At 43.0% G+C, this 17,416-nt stretch overlaps 2 protein-coding genes across 4 annotated transcripts in view; both read left to right on the forward strand.

Annotated features, from left to right (window-relative positions):
* The first annotated feature begins 37 nt into the window (after positions 1-37).
* Positions 38-7,077, forward strand: cyp51 (cytochrome P450, family 51). The gene is made up of 10 exons (XM_084485041.1): positions 38-335; positions 513-611; positions 716-892; positions 1,082-1,208; positions 1,401-1,575; positions 2,035-2,154; positions 2,714-2,909; positions 4,065-4,160; positions 5,152-5,320; positions 5,968-7,077. The coding sequence occupies exons 1-10, from the start codon at positions 180-182 to the stop codon at positions 6,144-6,146; spliced, it is 1,494 nt and encodes a 497-aa protein (XP_084341167.1). The 5' UTR covers positions 38-179; the 3' UTR covers positions 6,147-7,077.
* Positions 7,078-9,648: 2,571 nt separating this feature from the next.
* akap9 (A kinase (PRKA) anchor protein 9) overlaps positions 9,649-17,416 on the forward strand; it is a 73,484-nt gene continuing 65,716 nt past the window's right edge. For all 3 annotated transcript variants that reach the window (XM_084485013.1, XM_084485014.1, XM_084485015.1), the window contains exon 1: positions 9,649-9,875. In XM_084485013.1, coding sequence (XP_084341139.1) covers positions 9,828-9,875 — 48 coding nt within the window. In that variant the 5' untranslated portion in view covers positions 9,649-9,827. The remainder of the gene's footprint in view (positions 9,876-17,416) is intronic.

Consider the following 17,416-nt stretch of genomic DNA (forward strand, 5'->3'; position numbering starts at 1 on the left):
GGGCAGGATCTCCATTGACAGGTATACATCCCAGTGAAACAATACGAACTGTGCTGTGGTGACTTGGAAGTTGCGTCTGAAGGCCAGGTTAACGTGGCTTTGATGTTATCCTGAGACATTACAAGCCACTTTTTCGTTGCATTGGAGTGTGGGGGAGAAACTGGTCCGACGGAATCGCAATGGCTGCTCCTTTGTATCAGATGTTGTTCGGGGACACCGTGGGGAAGATGAGCGACAACTTGACGTCGGTGTTTCTGGCGGTCTCGGTGATCACCCTGGCTCTGGGATACCTTTCTAAGACGATGCTGCAACAGTCCACCTCCGACCCTAATGTGGTGAGTTGGAGATTCACAGAAAGAAATCTGCATGCAACCCAATGACAGCTTTGGAAAAACACTCAAGCTTGTGAAATAACGTGTTCATGGTGACCCCTTCTGTGTTATATTGTGCACCGTGCAATGGTCCTTTTCGGAAGCTCGACTCAATGATCTTTTTATTAAAACTGTTTTCAGAAATACCCGCCTTACATCCCCTCTCGTATTCCGTTCCTGGGACAAGCGGTGGCGTTCGGCAAAAGCCCGATTGAGTTCCTTGAAAACGCATATGAAAAAGTAAGTGCACCTGTTCGAGGCCATGGCAGTTCGTTTTCCCGTCCCCTATTCTGAAGGCGACTCTGTCATTAACCCACTGGATTATGTTTCTCGTCTGTCCCCAGTACGGGTCCGTGGTTAGTTTCACCATGGTGGGGAAGACGTTCACCTTCCTGCTGGGGAGCGACGCCGCGGCTCTGATGTTCAACAGCAAGAACGAGGATCTTAGTGCGGAGGACGTGTACTCCAAGATCACCACCCCGGTGTTCGGCAAGGGGGTGGCCTACGATGTCCCCAACCCCGTGAGTCAATTGGACCTCAACCAAGCAATTTAGTCTCTCTCTCTCTCTCTGTCTCTGTCTCTATCTCTCTGTCTCTCTCTAGGTATTCGTTCATTCTTTCATGTATTGCTTTTGAATAAACAAGTAGTGTTATATCATGGTTATAAAGCATTGATTTTCGTAATTAAATCTTTAGTTTTAACCTTGCAGATCTTTCTGGAACAAAAGAAGATGTTGAAGACGGGTCTGAACATTGCCCAGTTCAAAAAACACGTGTCCATCATCGAGGATGAGACCTTGGAGTACATGAAGAGATGGGGAGACAGCGGAGAGACAAGTACGGTGACACACACACACACACACACACACACACACACACACACACACACACACACACACACACACACACACACACACACACACACACACACACACACACACACACACACACACACACTTATCTTAAACCAAACTTCTCTTCCTTTTTCTATCTCCCTCTCTCTCTCCTCCCTACCTCTCTCTCCCCCAGACCTGTTCGTAGCCCTGTCTGAGCTGATCATCCTGACGGCCAGCAGCTGTCTCCATGGGAAGGAGATCCGCAGCATGTTGGATGAGAAGGTGGCCCAGCTGTACTGCGACCTGGACGGGGGCTTCAGCCACGAGGCCTGGCTGCTGCCCAGCTGGCTGCCCCTGCCCAGCTTCAGGTAGAGGACAGCTGGCTGTAGAACCTGAACAGGGTTGGCCTCAGCATGGTCGATTTTGCTGGGTCACTAAGGGCGCCTTGATTTTTTGTTGATGTTGAGGTGACTTAAATTGCATATGGGGGCCCTTAAGTCCTTTAAAGGCACTTAATATTAAATCATGATGTTGCCTATACTGTTGAGTATCATGGGCATATTGTTATATATCTTAAGTCTAGCAAAGTAACCTCTAGGTGACAAAGCTATACGAATAAAATGGCAGCCTATGTCCATCATATTAAAACAGGATATCACTTTTGGTAAAATGTTCACGTGAAAAATGAAAAATACAAATGTCACTCTATGCTGGCAAGTTTACAGATTAACATTAAAAAGTATGTAACAGTAACCAATGCCACTGTAAAGCACACAGCGGAAGTAAAGTAAACTGATCAGATGGATGCCCATGCTGTGGTTGTGCAGGCGGAGGGACCGGGCTCACAGGGAGATCAAGAACATGTTCTTCAAGGCCATCCAGAAACGCAGGAACGCCAGTGAGAAGGGCGACGACTTCCTGCAGACCCTCATCGACGCATCCTACAAGTAAGACCACGCTAGGGATTCATCTGTTCACTTGTCTTTCAATATTGGTGGCATCCAATTAATATTGGATCTTTTAGTTTTTCTTAAATGCAAGTGAAGACTGTCTTATCAAAGTGCCTTCTCATCTTAATCAGACAGATTAGATCTAAAAACAAGTTTTTTTTTTGTTTTGTTTTGTTGTTTGTTTAGTTTCTGCCCCCTGGTTGAGCAGCCCCTCTCTCGCTCTCTGTCTCTCTCTCTCTTTCTCTTTTGTTGCTCGCAATGCATTAAATACTTAATTAGGAAAAAGGTTTCAGGTGTTCCTTTTAGCTAGTGGAAGAAACACTACTGCTGCTGCTTTTACAGTAACAGTAATTCTGATACTTCATCATGAAAAGGTCAAAGTGTTTGTCAAGAAGTATCATGAATACCTTTTTAAATATTGATTACATTTTGTACCATTTTAATTGATTTAATAGCCAGGGTAACACATTTGTATTTTGGCTGTAAGACCCTGTTCGGTGAGATCCTCACCCCTTTATGCAAACATGGCTGAATTTCATTTTCTTTTATTCTCCAGAGATGGCCACACCCTTAGCGACGACGAGATATCGGGCTTGCTGATTGGCCTGCTGTTGGCGGGCCAGCACACCTCCTCCACCACCAGTGCCTGGATGACCTTCTTCCTGGCCCGGGACAAGCAGCTACAGGAGCGCTGTTATGACGAGCAGAAGGCCGTGTGCGGAGATGACCTGCCCCCACTGGAGTTCGACCAGGTAGCCCCCCAACCCCCCGGTCCATCACCCCTAAACTGGTGCCGAGTTGAGAGTGCTCTCGACTTTGGAAAAGGACCCTTTTTTTTTCCTGTTGATTTGTATGAAGTCTTATCAAGGCTGATATTAAGTTGGAATGTGGATCCAAGTTTTACTGTTGACTTCTTTGAATTGCACAAGCCTCCGATATCCATTTTAAAGCGCCTTTGTCCGCTACTGAAAAAACACATATTTGAATACCAGATCTTGTTTTCTGAACAAAGTCAAAAGATCCATGTCAATTCATTTTTTTTATCTTGTTTTGCACCTGTGTACTATACTTAATTACCCTGGAAATCCGAACAATCTGAATTTGCTCAGCGAGTCACTCTGGGAACGAGCAATATACTCACTCCCCGATTCCCCTTGCCCAGAACATTAACCAATCACATCGGTGTATGTGATATAGGCGGGCCAAAAGGTTGCTGTTTAACAGATCGAATACTGCGATTGGTTAGCTCCGCTTGTCTGGATACGTCACCCCATGTATTCTTCTGATTGGTCGTAGTGTTATCCAATTTTGTGCAGTGATATTTTCAAATGCATGCTTGGTGCCGCCCCTCAAGTTGGGCCATTTTCATTACTCATTGCTAGACCCTACAGCTTTCTAGATGAGGGTCTGGATTTCCAGGCTAATACTTAATATTATTAAATAAAAAAATAAATGTATTAATACACCTAAATCTAAATTAACAGATCTCTTTTAGCATGTTTGCTGTAAGAGATCCACGTAGGGACCCAGAGACGTGATACAGATCCCCAGAGCTGCCAGCATTAATACTTCCACGTGTCCACAAGGGGGCAGCAAAATCCTTTAGATTTACTGCTATAAAGCGGCTGGTGCGTCGCAACCAACTGCGAATACATCGTTTTCATTTCGCTGTACGGGTACATGTTATACTTGTTGTCTGCCTGCCAAAAAGAAAATGCAGAGAAGGGGTGATGCTTTGCGTAGGTCCCTGACAGGGTAAAGGGGACGAAGACAGGTCTCTGAGTAGTGACGCAGTGCTTATGTTTTGGCCAGGCTGGCATGTGCTGCCCTATTGGCCAGGTTCAACATTGTGTTTAAAGCGTATTGATGTGTTAATGCTGTGTGCGTGCCCGGGTTTCAACCTACAGCTGAAGGACCTCGGCCTGTTGGACCGCTGTGTGAAGGAGACCCTGAGGCTCCGCCCGCCCATCATGACCATGATGCGGATGGCTCGCTCCCCACAGGTACCGCCGCTCAGACCCCTGTTGTAGTGAGAGATGTGACCACGAAACATACGGTTGATGGTGGAGCCAGAAAGGAAGAGTAAAAAAACAGCAGAAGAGTGGCATAAAAAAAATCAACTAAAATACAATTAAATTCAGCTGTCTTACTTGAATTGAATTTGCCTCAAAAAAATAAAATAAAACTCAATTTAATTCACTTATCCAACTTAAATTCAATTGAATTCACTTAACTTTCACTTAACTCAATTCCAGCTGAATTTACCCATGTATGTGTGTGTGACACAAGTAAGGGATAATCACCTCAAGGCAGGGCAATAAACATTTTGATATGCCATCCACAAGCCGGGCATATCAAACTGTTTATTGCGCTGCCTTGAGGTGATTATCCTGTTTATTCTACTTCTTGCTTGCCAACATAATAAAACAATTGAAATACTTTAATAATTATGCTTTTTCTTATTCGTATTGCATGTTTATTAAATGTATACTCTGTTTGAGTTCATCTCCCTCAAACTACGGTGAATAACGTTAGCTCAGCTGTAGCTAATTAGTTTCTATAACAACCACACAAGGCTGCATCTGATCACTAGTTTAATAACGTAGTTGCTACATTGTATCTCGCTTGCGAAACTATGTAACTATGACTGACCCTCCGATAGATGTCCGACACATTTTAGAACAAGGTTTATTTTTACAAACCCTCATGTTTGAAATTTCTGTGCTAGAAAAAAAATATAAGCGGCGTATTGATCTACTATTTGACGACGCTGTGCTCAGTCAGCAGCAAGTACAACCGACAAGTCAGCAGGCAACCTGCCGGGTTAATGCCCTCCTCCCAGCCAATCAGAGTCAAGCATTCTTAAACAAAGTACAATAAACAAATTAAATGCACACGTGTTACTAAAACTCAATGGCGTCGATCTCTGTTACTAAAGTTAAACTCCATACGTACACCGTGACTTCACTGACCTGTGTTGTGTGGCGTGTCCAGAGCGTGGCGGGCTACACCATCCCGGCGGGCCACCAGGTGTGTGTCTCCCCCACCGTCAACCAGCGGCTGCCCGACACGTGGACGGAGCGCGACCAGTTCAGCCCTGACCGCTTCCTCAGCGAGAGTGCCGCCAGTGGGGAGAAGTTCGCCTACGTGCCCTTCGGTGCCGGTGAGGATTTAACGTCTTGTCTGACTTAGTTCGCCGAGAGGCCGTCTCGGTTCTAAACGCCGGGTGGGGGGGACTGAATGGCCCATGGCCTTTGATAATGAATGTAAATAAAATACAGAGGTTGGTGACACTTCAAGTTCAGTTACGAGTCATTTATAAGCCTTTAGTTAATGTTGAACTTATCATTAACAAAACATGAATATACAGTTGTAGATAAAATAACCCCTATTTTATCAACATGCTGTGATGTTGATGAGCCATTACAACCCAATGTCAAGATCTACCCTCTATTGACCTCCCAAGTGGGAGTATCCACCCAGATACATGATGGATAGATCAGCCTACCAGTTGGCACAGTCCACTGGAAAGACTGGAAAGTCAGCTGAGCACTTTATTAATCTTCTACAAATGTATATTCACATTTTGTTAATAATTATTTCATCATTAACTAAAGGCTTGTAAATAACTTATGGCAGAACATTATTATAAAGTGTTTCCCTGAGTTTTAAAGTTCGAGAGATGGGGAATGACATTTGGCATAGGAAATAGAATTAACCCTGGGTTGATCCTAGGCGTATCACCTACATGCTGGCCACCAAGCTCTCAACATTAACATTAATAATGTTAACAATGTTCATTGGTACCAGGTCGCCATCGCTGCATCGGGGAGAACTTTGCATACGTGCAGCTGAAGACCATCCTGTCCACCATGATGCGCAAGTATGAGTTTGACCTGGTGGACGGCTACTTCCCCACCATCAACTTCACCACCATGATCCACACGCCACACAACCCCGTCATCAGATACAGCAGCAGGACGCACTGAGGGGCTCAGAGAGGGGGGCTGGGGTTAAGGGAGGACACCACAGACATCTCCGTTTATTTTTTTATGTAGTTTTATGAGTCCATTGGGGATTTTTCAGAGAATGCTGACGAATGCGTTGCATTTCCGAAGATTTATTCCCCGTTGTCGGGCCTGGGTTGGGATGCTTTTAGAAGCATGACTGAAGTTTTACACTGATGTGGCACTGACTAGTCTTATTCCTTATGGGAATGTTTCAACATGGAAATCTAATGATGTAATTTGGAACCTTTCTTAGTCGGTTCTGGATGCCAGAGTCTGATGACAGCTTAATTTTTTTCTGATCTTATGAAAGCTCTCTTCTGATTCATCCACCGTTGAGTCATTGTCTATATAAAATTCTCTGTGGAAGAAAACAAGTTAAACTACTTATGAATGAGTAAAGCAATCAGCATACTACTTGTGGAGAATTTGTCTGGGTGAGTTGTAAGAACAAAATGATACTTTGCAGTATAGATTTTTTCGCCACTTCTTGGAACTCCAAGATTTACCACTTCTCAGCAGATGACGTCCATGCGATCATTGTGTGTGATTAGTCCAAAAATCAAGGCTGCCTGATTTATTAAGATTTATTCCCACAATCGCGTTTCTGATTTCCTGTCTCCATGGCAACCCCACTTGTGTTAACTAATGGAATGTTACGTGACCAAATCAAAACTGTGTTTAGCATAAAACAAGTTGGTCTGCAAAGGTCTTCAGTCTCACTTACTTCTCCTGAGGTATGCTGCCTTCTAAAGCCTATACAATGTTTACGCCATACATGTTTTAGGGAGTCCAAGCAGTGCCTCTATGGATTCAACTTGTCCCAAGTGATAAACATTTCATTGTATGACAAGTGTTTGTTTATCTACCTATGTTTCTGTTCAAATAAACACACATCCTACCACAAAGACTAGGTTGTTTGTTCTGGTTGGGCTTTTCTGTTCTGCACTTGGTTTTCCTGTGTGGAATGTGATTTGGGGAGACAAAAGGGTTTAATCAACATGTTGTACTGGAATTCAAGTCAGAGAAAAAAAATGTCAGTAGTCTGTGGCTTCATATTTTCTTTGTGTGTATAATGCATATAAGAACCTAAACCAAACCTCACCCTAAATCAAAAGCCTAAAATGAATCCCTAACCCTAAAACCAAAAATGTAGAATAAAGAAAACTCATAAAAATAAATGTCTGACACACAATCGCCCTTCCCCCTAGTTAATTCATGTGGAGCAGATCGTTTGCCAGATGACTCTCTTGCTGTAGTGTCCAATCTGGCATGTGGTGGACGGAGCACATCCCCTCTCCTCTTGATGCACCGGGCCACATGCATGAATATTTAATGTCACTTAGTGATATCCTCCATATTGAAACGGATATTCGCACCACTACTTCAAGGTTCGATTGCCCCGAGCCGCTTGGTCAAACCAATCTCCAATACAGAATAAGAAATGTATAATATACCATTATTATTTATAAGTATCATTATTATTCACAGCATATGTATTTGAGATTCACAACAGCTCAACAAAACAACAAACACCCCAAACAAGAATCCTTATTGTCAGAATTGGAACTTGATTGACAATGTGATTCTATAGCCTGCACGTGTTACACCAATGTCATTTGTTTTGGTATATTTTGGTATATTGGTATGATATGATATTCTGTATGTTTATATATTGTGTAGGTTTTGAGATGGTTTTGCTGTGCTTGTGGTGTGTGATGTAACAGACCAGAGAAGAGGAGGGCTGGTGTAAAACAACACTGGAACACTCATAGGCTCCAAGTAGGCCTCAAGGACTCTTCAGCTGGCTCAATGTTTATGGAGACACGAATCAAAGTACTCCAACCATAGATCCATACACCATAGAAACATAGAACATGGAATTATAACTGGTAGAAAGGATCTACCAGTAGAAAACATTATTCTTTTCAAATCTAGTTATGTAAGATAACATAAGGTAGTATAGTTATAAAACTAGCATCTCATTTTCTTGTTTAGACAAATCCTAGTGACAAATCCAACGATACAATACAAATCAAGTTGAACAAATATACTTATGTTGCCATTTAGAAAACGTTAGGTAGCATGGCAATAGAGAACATAACACAGATATATGAATTGGTTGAGTATAGGCCCCTTTTTCCTAAAACAACTGATAATATTGACAACACACCATCACAACCCATTGAACTCAACATGAGAGGAATAGAAGAGCTAGTGGTCATTAAGGATGAATACATTTCAAACCACTTATAAACCATGAGCAAGATGTCACACACCGAGCTGCTCTTGATGATGATGTAAGTGCAAGATGCAAGTTCCTAAATTACTCAATAGTAAAACAACAACAGATCATGTATTGTAGGCCCAGCCTGTCAAAATATTAAGCAGCACTATTGTTGCAGGTGCACACACGCACGCACACACGCGCGCACGCACATACAGTACACACACACACACACACACACACACACACACACACACACACACACACACACACACACACACACACACACACACACACACACACACACGTTATTGTTTAGACATTATCATTGGGGGGGGGGTGTTCTACTTAGAGCTGCTATTTGAGAGACTCGGGTACAACAGTGCTCCTGACATAGTACTCCCTGTGGAACATGAATATTTCATGCGGCTAAACTTTCGAATGGCGGAGCGCTCAATCTATTGGGGCGCAGTTGGTAGGTTCCTATGCGATTGAAATCGCGTTGGCAACGTGTCCGGTGGGGCCTCGCCACCTCACCATTAGTGGATTGCGCGCACAGCAAAGTGCTCACTGGTCGGGTCGGGGATCGAGGCGAGGAGGATGTCTAAAAGAAGATGGGTAGAATTCAAGATCAGTCAGACCATCAGCTGCTCGGCCCCCATCTCGAGAAGAAACAGACCGTCCTCTCCAGCTGCTGCGTCTTCAGCTGCTGGTATGTATACATTAACACAACAAGGTTTAAACTCTATATGAAAGTTTAAACCGAATATGAGAATCACCGATCTTAGCTGTGTGACACCTTAATTGTCAGAAGGGTGTATTTTGCTATTCTACTCATTCATAAACAAAATATTAGGCTACTCTTGCATAGTGTGAATGCCCTCAAAACGAATGATAAGACCAGATATATAGATATTAAAGCTCAGAAATTTTAGCTGGAAATTCAATCATCAAACAATATATATATATATGTACAGTATCCCAGTTGATAATAATAATTCTTAAAAAGTAGTTAAATAGTTTACTGAAGCCACAACACTTGAGTGACGGAACACAAACACCGTATCTTTCAATTTCATATTTTAATAACCTGTTACAAATTCTACAATCACCAACATAATATTGAATATATAAATTCTAACCTGTTTTCTGCACCAGAAATGTTTAATGACATGCTGAGGGGGGCGTGGCCTATAGGGCACCTACGCGACGTCATCACAGCCAGTCTCATGTTTACGTGGAAAACATGGCGGCCGGGTTGCGCTGACACCGCGGAGCTAGCCGCTAGTATTGGGACTCCCTCGCACACCCTAGGAGGTTTCACTCCATGGAACAGGCTTTCGGGACAGAGGGTCTTGTAACAAGCATTTAGTAGTATTGTTGTGTCTTCTTATGAAGCAATTCCCCGTCTTGTTTCAGCCACCGGGACAACAGAAATGGAAGACGAGGAGAGGCAAAAGAAGCTAGAGGCCGGCAAGGCAAAGGTATGGATATAAGTTCCTTCATCCGGGCAAAGTTGATTTAAAATGTGTCTTTCGTGCAACAACTTTATGAACGTTATCGTTATTTGAACGACTACCAGTTTGGTGTGTCAGCTGTCCTCAGCCCGCGTCGCTCCCTCCTCCAGCGCCTGCTGTCAGCCGCACTAAACATGCGCCCTGCTCTGACAGCTGAGGGTCTGCTCAGTAGTAATAGTAGTAGTAGTTGTAGGTTTGTTTAAACAGATGGGTTTTTGCTGTCACTGCTTGATTGTCGAGGTGCTGCTGTTATTGTTGTAACGTCTTGAGGACAACGTTGTGTGTACTCATTCAGGCCAAGAATGTGTTATTACACCCTTGTTAATCAATGGCGTGTAAACGTCAGCCTTGGAGGAAGAGGGATCCTGTGTGACTGGATTTACGGGACGTGTCCTCACTGGCCGTACTGACACAGATAACACTAAGCGGGGAAATGTATACTTCTAACCACACTATGCTTGTTATATCTATACCATGCAGGGACGCTAAAGGGCCTATGTAAAATGGCCTATGCTAATTGTCAACTATGACATAGTCAAGTCAACAAATGCTATAATTTAATATGATGAGCAGTGCAACGCTATTACACAAGAATCTGACTCTAAATGAGTCTCATTTGTACATTATTATGCAAATTAGTAATTCAGAATAAGCCTGGTCTTAAATAAATCTGATAGAAGACAGTTGGTTATCCTACTGTGATTGTCACTGTAGAACTTCTGCCATTCATTCACCAATAACTGTTATACATTTCTTTGTTTAATCATGTCTGCCACACCCTTGAATAATAGCCATTGACAATACGTTGTTATAAGATGTTATAAGATGCAATGGTTGACCTATGAATAGTTATAATCATTGTGACTCGTATCCTACACTAGTCACATTTGTTTTAAGACAGCGTCAAGCCATAACTTATCGTCCATAATGCTTAAATCCCTTATCCATCTCTTTACATTTTTTCAATACAATTTATAACCAAGCACTGAAATGATTTAAAAAGTCAATTTCAGTAAACTTTTAACCAAACCAACAGACAATCAAGAGACAAATTCTGACAGTACTGAGAAAGTTCTGTGTACCCAGATTGTAAGATTCTCAATTTCCTGTGGGTAGTGTCGACTTGCATGACCTTGGCATCTGTGCCGCAGAGAGGCCTTCCTGTGGAGTAAAGTATCTAACGTCCCATTGATCAGTCAGGATGTCAGCATAACTTCTGCTGGAAAAGGCCTGCCACACATGGGCTTAGTTGTAGTCTATTGCAGAACCTTTGTTGTGCTATGACAGACTATCGTGTTACCATAGGGGCGGCATGTGGCTCAGGCGGTAGAGTGCTAGGTAGAGGTTGCTAGTTTGATCCCCAGCTCCTCCTAGCTGAGTGTCTAGCTGTCCCTGAGCAAGACACCTCACCCTGACTGCTCCAGTGGAGCTGGCCGTCCCCTTGCTTGGTTGACACCGCCGTCGGTGTGAGAATGTGTGCATGACAGTGTGAATGTTAGGCAATATTGTAAAGTGCTTTGAGAGGCCACTGGTTAGAAAAGCGCTATATAAATGCAAGCACTAGACAGTCCATGAGCATACCAGCTCCTTAGTGACATGTATCTAGATACACTGTAAGTCGCTTTGGATGAAAGTGTCTGCTAAATGCTAATTCCTTATCCAGAGTGGTGGATGTAGACTACAGGGAGAAGGGAATTCAAACAGAAAGGAGCGGCACACCTATCTGCCGCTCCACATTAAGTGTCGCTCCATATTACCTATGGTGGATAACTACAAATATTTGGTTACTGTGTTTGATAATGGCTTGAGCTTTCAGGCTGATGCGGATGCCATTTCTAATGTCCAACAACGCTTTTATTTATTAAGAAATATGAATTGAATGTTTGCAGCAAAATTAGGACTCTGTCCTACCAAACTTCTATTTGGTGCTGCAGAGTTGGTGCTGTCGTTTTGTGTTGTGAATGGTTTGGGAACCTGAATCTCTTCAGTGGGAATAGTCTAGGTCGGCTTGTCATGGTGACCAGTAATGTTATTAGGTTGAACCGAGAACAGCTCTCTGACTGTTACAAGCCGGCAGGCGGTTCGGAAGGCTACGCAGTACTGGACTGTAGTGACACTGACACCCGCTGCAGAGGGAGTCAGAGCCTCTGTCTACAGGGAGAAGATACAGAGGTTCAACAGATAGGACTTTACATTTAAAGACGCTTTTGTTTGCACTGCGATTAGTTGGCAGAATTTGCACAAATGATTGCATTAGCATTTGTCATTTGGATTAGATTTGCTCATCTTTTGGCTTCACATTATATTATCTTGTGCTGTATTGTTACCGTTTTGTTGTGACTGTCTTGTCTGGTATGTTCAAATATCCCCCAGTGGGGTAAAACAATTTGCACAATTAGCTGTGTAGAGAAACATCAAGAGAAACGGTGTGAACCTCATATAGGGCCTGACCATGACCTTGACGGGAATCAAACCCAACAGAGGGGTACTGAACATATGTCCTGTGGCTCTGAACAAACCTTTCTTTACACACTACTTTCATTATCTCTCCCCGGCTGTGCCCCTATACAATAACACAATGGATTCACAATGACCCCCTTTAAAAGAGCTTTGGGTCAAGTATTGAATCCAGAGTCTGAGGAAATGAATGTGCACGGTTCACTGGTTTTAAAGGTCAGTGTCAATGTGGGATGGGGGCAGACACATTTGGAACAGCAAGGCAGGAGTTTATCTAGTGTTACATCTGGACCTGGCTAATCCTTTTGGAGACTGTTAATCGTGATTGCAAGTCCATTAAAGTTAAATCTGTTTGTTGGACAGAGTGGTAGCGGCAATGGCCTGCGCATTATATTGATTAACTGAATTTAATGCCACTTGTATAACAAATTCCTTTTTCATACAAATAGCCTCTTTTCAATTCCTGAGTCAGGTAGATATGTTTAAAGTAGATAATGGAGATAGTAATTAATGCATAATAACCTGTCCTGTTTGCATCCTTGAGCAACATGCCCCTGAACTAGGGGTGTAAATATTATTATTATCGATTTGTATCGATTAATCGATTATACAGCCGACGATTTGATGCATCGATTCGTCCGCAAGAGTATCGTTTATTTAAAAAAAAAAGCTTTTTGTTTTTTACAGTGAATAGGCTAATTGCCATACTATACCTGCACAGTAAGCACTAAAGTGTGTATAGAATACTGTTTCTGTATTCGCAATAAAAGGCAAATTATAATTTTTTTGTTGATTTATTTTATAGATATTATATTAATAGATATAATGTAAAAAATATTGAGTATCGAATCGAATTGTATAGATCGTGGGGAATTCTGAAGTATCGAAAATAATCAAATCGTTGGCTTAAGAAATCGATATTGTATTGAATCGTCATGAAGGCTCAGATTTACACCCCTACCCTGAACCCCTACCTGCTCATCAATGATGCTTTGGATTGCTTTGCAGAGCTGCTTTGGATAAAATAGTCATCTGAATGACTAATCAATGCCAACTACTGGAGTAGCCTCAGTAGCTCTGGCAGCAACTCAATGCATGCTACTGTAAAGATAAGATGGCTTTAAAATAATTATTGTCTGCCTACTAGCCAGGATAACCCATAGTAGGACAGAGCCTTGTCTTACCATATCTAGCGATGAGTAGTCTGTGTGAGATAACTGAGACACACAAAGGAAAAACGGATTACAGTAGCATGAGAGATCTGCCAAGCACTGTGTTAGCTAATGTAGGTCTCTCACTGGCGCCATGACTGATGCATTGTGCACGTTTCCATTTGAGCCCTCGAAATCTTTAACAACGAACAACCAAGCTCCATAGCTCGCAGTGACTTGTAAAATATATCAGGGGAAACCTTTTTTCGTAAGAATTTGCTGGTCTCGGTTGACAACCTGAAATATTTGAAGTGTGATCACTTTATCACTCCTACCTCCCTTATCACAAGCATAACAAAGCCATATTGTATCATAAAGATATCATAATAATTATATTACTATTGTACCATATTGTTGTATTAGTTATGACATATTTATGAGTGATTATATTGAATATATTTACTATTTAGTCATTACAGTGCATACACTTGCAGCGGCCTCACACACGTGTCACGTCCACGTGGTGAATCTCGCTTGGTGACACGTATCGGAAGACTGTGGACTTAAAACAAAAAACAGCACTTTTTGAGACCATTAAAACAATGTTTGCAAACACAACCTCGAACAGCAGATGGTGTCCCGCCTTCCTTACGCCTCTCCTCCCAGATGGTGCTCAACCTGCGGTGTCTCCCAGCCTCCACCGGCTCCAGCACCACCACCAACACCACCCTCTCACTCCTCAACACATGGCTGGCATCTGTGGCATGAAATCACTGTCATGCAGGTGGCAAGACCCGGCTCAGAACCTCCCGGGTGGGGAACGATGGTCTTACCGGGAAAGCAACGCAGCAGATGTTTGTGTAGGGCTCCCCACATAATAGGTGTGTCTTGACTCAATGATCAATGATCTGGAATATCTCAAATCCTCAGGCTTTATGAACAGAAATATCTAGTCATAATAATCGTACATTAATAGGATATAACAAATGACACACAAAACGAATGTGTCGACCCGTAGCAACAGTTCTCTTTTGGATCTACAATAAGTGTTCGGATCCTGTTCAAGGTGCAGATAAAAGGACAACGTTGGAAGCTTGCTGTTACCCCTTAATTCTCCAAAATTCAAATGATCCACATTGTATGCCCATACTTTTTGTTTGCACTGCGATTAGTTGGCAGAATTTGCACAAATTATTGTATTAGCATTTGTTTCGCTCTGCGATTTGCTCATCTTTTGGCTTCACATTATATTATCTTGTGCTGTATTGTTACTGTTTTGTTGTGACTGTCTTGTCTGGTATGTTCAAATATCCCCCAGTGGGGTAAAACTATTTGCACAATTAGCTGTGTAGAGAAACATCAAGAGAAACGGTGTGAACCTCATATAGGGCCCGACTATGACCTTGACGGGAATCAAACCCAACAGAGGGGTACTGAACATATGTCCTGTGGCTCTGAACAAACCTTTCTTTACACACTACTTTTCTAAAAGAGTTTCCTAATTTGGCATGTGAGACTCTTTTCCGTCTTGTGGTGTGAATGTGGGAAGACATGGCACCTGTGAGAAATGGGCCCACTTGTGGTGGTCTACCTGTGGTTTCACACCATTATGGCGCATTTCCACCAGCGGGTACGCTTCGGACCCAGCACGCCTCTGCCTAGTAGTGAGGGTGCGGTATAGCCCAGCTCAGTTACGGCGCGCGTTTCCACCGCCGCCAGTATGGTGGGGCGGGGTTTAAGCCGGACGCCGATAGCCATGGCAGCTATGTAAGCATTGTGATCTCATAGCAGCGACCCGCACCCGACACAGGGTAGACTGTTAATAGATCCAAGTAAAAAGAAGACGCGCACAATGAACAAAGAGCAAGCAACAAAGTAGGATGTCCAAGAAGGACGGCAAACTTTTGCGCAACATTTTCAATAAACAACGTTCGCCGTTGTCCAGAAATATCTCGTGGGTACTGTGTTTGTTTGTTATTATCCCCCTGTCGCACGGAAGTGATTCTGTCGACCAATCAACGGACAGCGTGTGTCGCTCAAACTTGCCGGGACTCTTTCAGGCGTCTCAGTACCTCAACGGAGGAGTACTGTGAGACGAGTATGGCTCAATACGGCTCAGTCCGGGTCACGTCCACTTTTGGCGGTGGAAATGCGACCCATGCCGCACCTTTGAAGACTGAACTGACCCGCACCCTGCGGTGGAAATGCGCTATTAGACTCTGTGCTCTCCTCTGCTCTGAGGCCCCGGGGCCCGCTCTGCACACGGTGTTCCCTTAAACTGAGGGTGTAGCCGCTCTCTATGTTTTGCCGATGTTAACGGTTAATCTGAAGAACATTTTAAATCAATGGAACACTGAAGATTTAAACACAGAGGGTTAGGGTTTGGGCTAGGGCTAGGGTTGGTGTTTTAAGGTTAGAGGGTGACACTGCGTACATGGAAGGGAAACAACATAGTTGTGTTGTTTGTGTGCGTTTGTAGACTTTTTGTTAATGAGTGAAATTGGAACTGGTATTTGTTGAACAAAAAACAAAAGATGATGTAGTTGGAATGTGTTGGTCCTCCATCCTTCCCCATACCTTGGAGAAAGATCTGTGAAAGTGACAAGACTGAACCAATGGGGAGATTCTATGGAGGATTTAAGTACCCTGAAATCCCCCACATCTTAACCCCTTTGACCCGTCTTACTTAAGCGATGTGCTTTGAAGTTTTTATATTTAAGTGCAAGTTAAGCTAGGATATACTCATTGATAATTATCTCAATCTCCTATGACGCAGTGGAGTCAGAAGTACTGCCTTATAATGATGTATAATAAGTTACGTAAAAGGAAAGTGAGAAATTCTGTTAACCCAATATACGTCTGCCCTTAATATCAAAGTCGTACGCATTGCCCCACATTCAGGGAGATGTAGCAGTGGGGTGGCATTAGCTCAGGCGGTAGAGCGGGTTGGCTGGTAACTGCAAGGTTGCTGGTTCGATCTCCGGCTCCTCCTAGCTGAAGGTCGTGGTGTCCCTGAGCAAGAAGCCTCACCCTAATTGCTTGTGACGCGCTGGCTGTCACCCTGTGTGGTTGACTCCGCCGTCAGTGTGTGAATGTGTGCATGAATGGGTGAATGTCAGTCAACACTATCACAATACTAACAAATTATCTACTTTAAACACATTAGCGCTTTGGATAAAAGCGCTATATAAATGAGGACCATTTAGTTGTTTTGATAATGGGTTCAAATCTGTCAAGTCTGTTCTTACGTATAGAGAAGAAGGAGACCTTTCAGGAGACCTTTTCAAACTGTTTTCTTAAACTATTTTTCTTTTTAAATATCACTTGCTTCCATGTCGGAAACCCCTATCCGGTGACATCGAGTTAACTTGCGCCCGTACCCCAAAGTGAGGTCACTCTGCCGTAATCTATTAGTTGCCGAGCTGTTTACGGGATTAACACCTGGCACGGCAACAAGCGTACGTGGCCGGTCATATATAAACTCAAGGAGGGAGGACTCCCTCACTCGCTCGTTCACAGAGCCAGCGGACACACCTCATGGAGCACAGAATGTGGAGGTTGAATATCACCAAGCTGTGCAGCAGCACTGTGGGTACCGTTAGCTTTTTTGTTTGGTTGTAGCTGTCTCCTGTCTATTTTAGAATTGGATATGAGAGTAGGATTCTAGGCTGTGGATCAAATGGCGGTAATGTGATGCATCACAATAAAAAAACTCTAGCCCAATATCTTTTTGGGGCATTTACCCTGGTCTTTGTTATATTCCATTTATGTATTTTTTTTAAATTAATTAATTTTTTTTCTCGAGGTTTGCCATCAAGGAAATACATATCTTTTTTTTTCACTATGGATTACATTTTTTAGCCTCCTACCTTTTGGAAAATTTAGCTTGGTTTTTCTACA

The sequence above is a fragment of the Micromesistius poutassou genome, assembly GCF_964030765.1.
Source record: "Micromesistius poutassou genome assembly, chromosome: 20".
NCBI classification, from domain to species: domain Eukaryota; kingdom Metazoa; phylum Chordata; class Actinopteri; order Gadiformes; family Gadidae; genus Micromesistius; species Micromesistius poutassou.

Bases quoted from the DNA above. Each gene is read 5' to 3' on its own strand.
- cyp51 (XM_084485041.1), top strand. From the start codon at position 180: ATGGCTGCTCCTTTGTATCAGATGTTGTTCGGGGACACCGTGGGGAAG. The intron at 893-1,081 runs GTGAGTCAATTG...TTAACCTTGCAG, and splicing joins CCTACGATGTCCCCAACCCC to ATCTTTCTGGAACAAAAGAA. The intron at 5,321-5,967 runs GTGAGGATTTAA...CATTGGTACCAG, and splicing joins CTACGTGCCCTTCGGTGCCG to GTCGCCATCGCTGCATCGGG.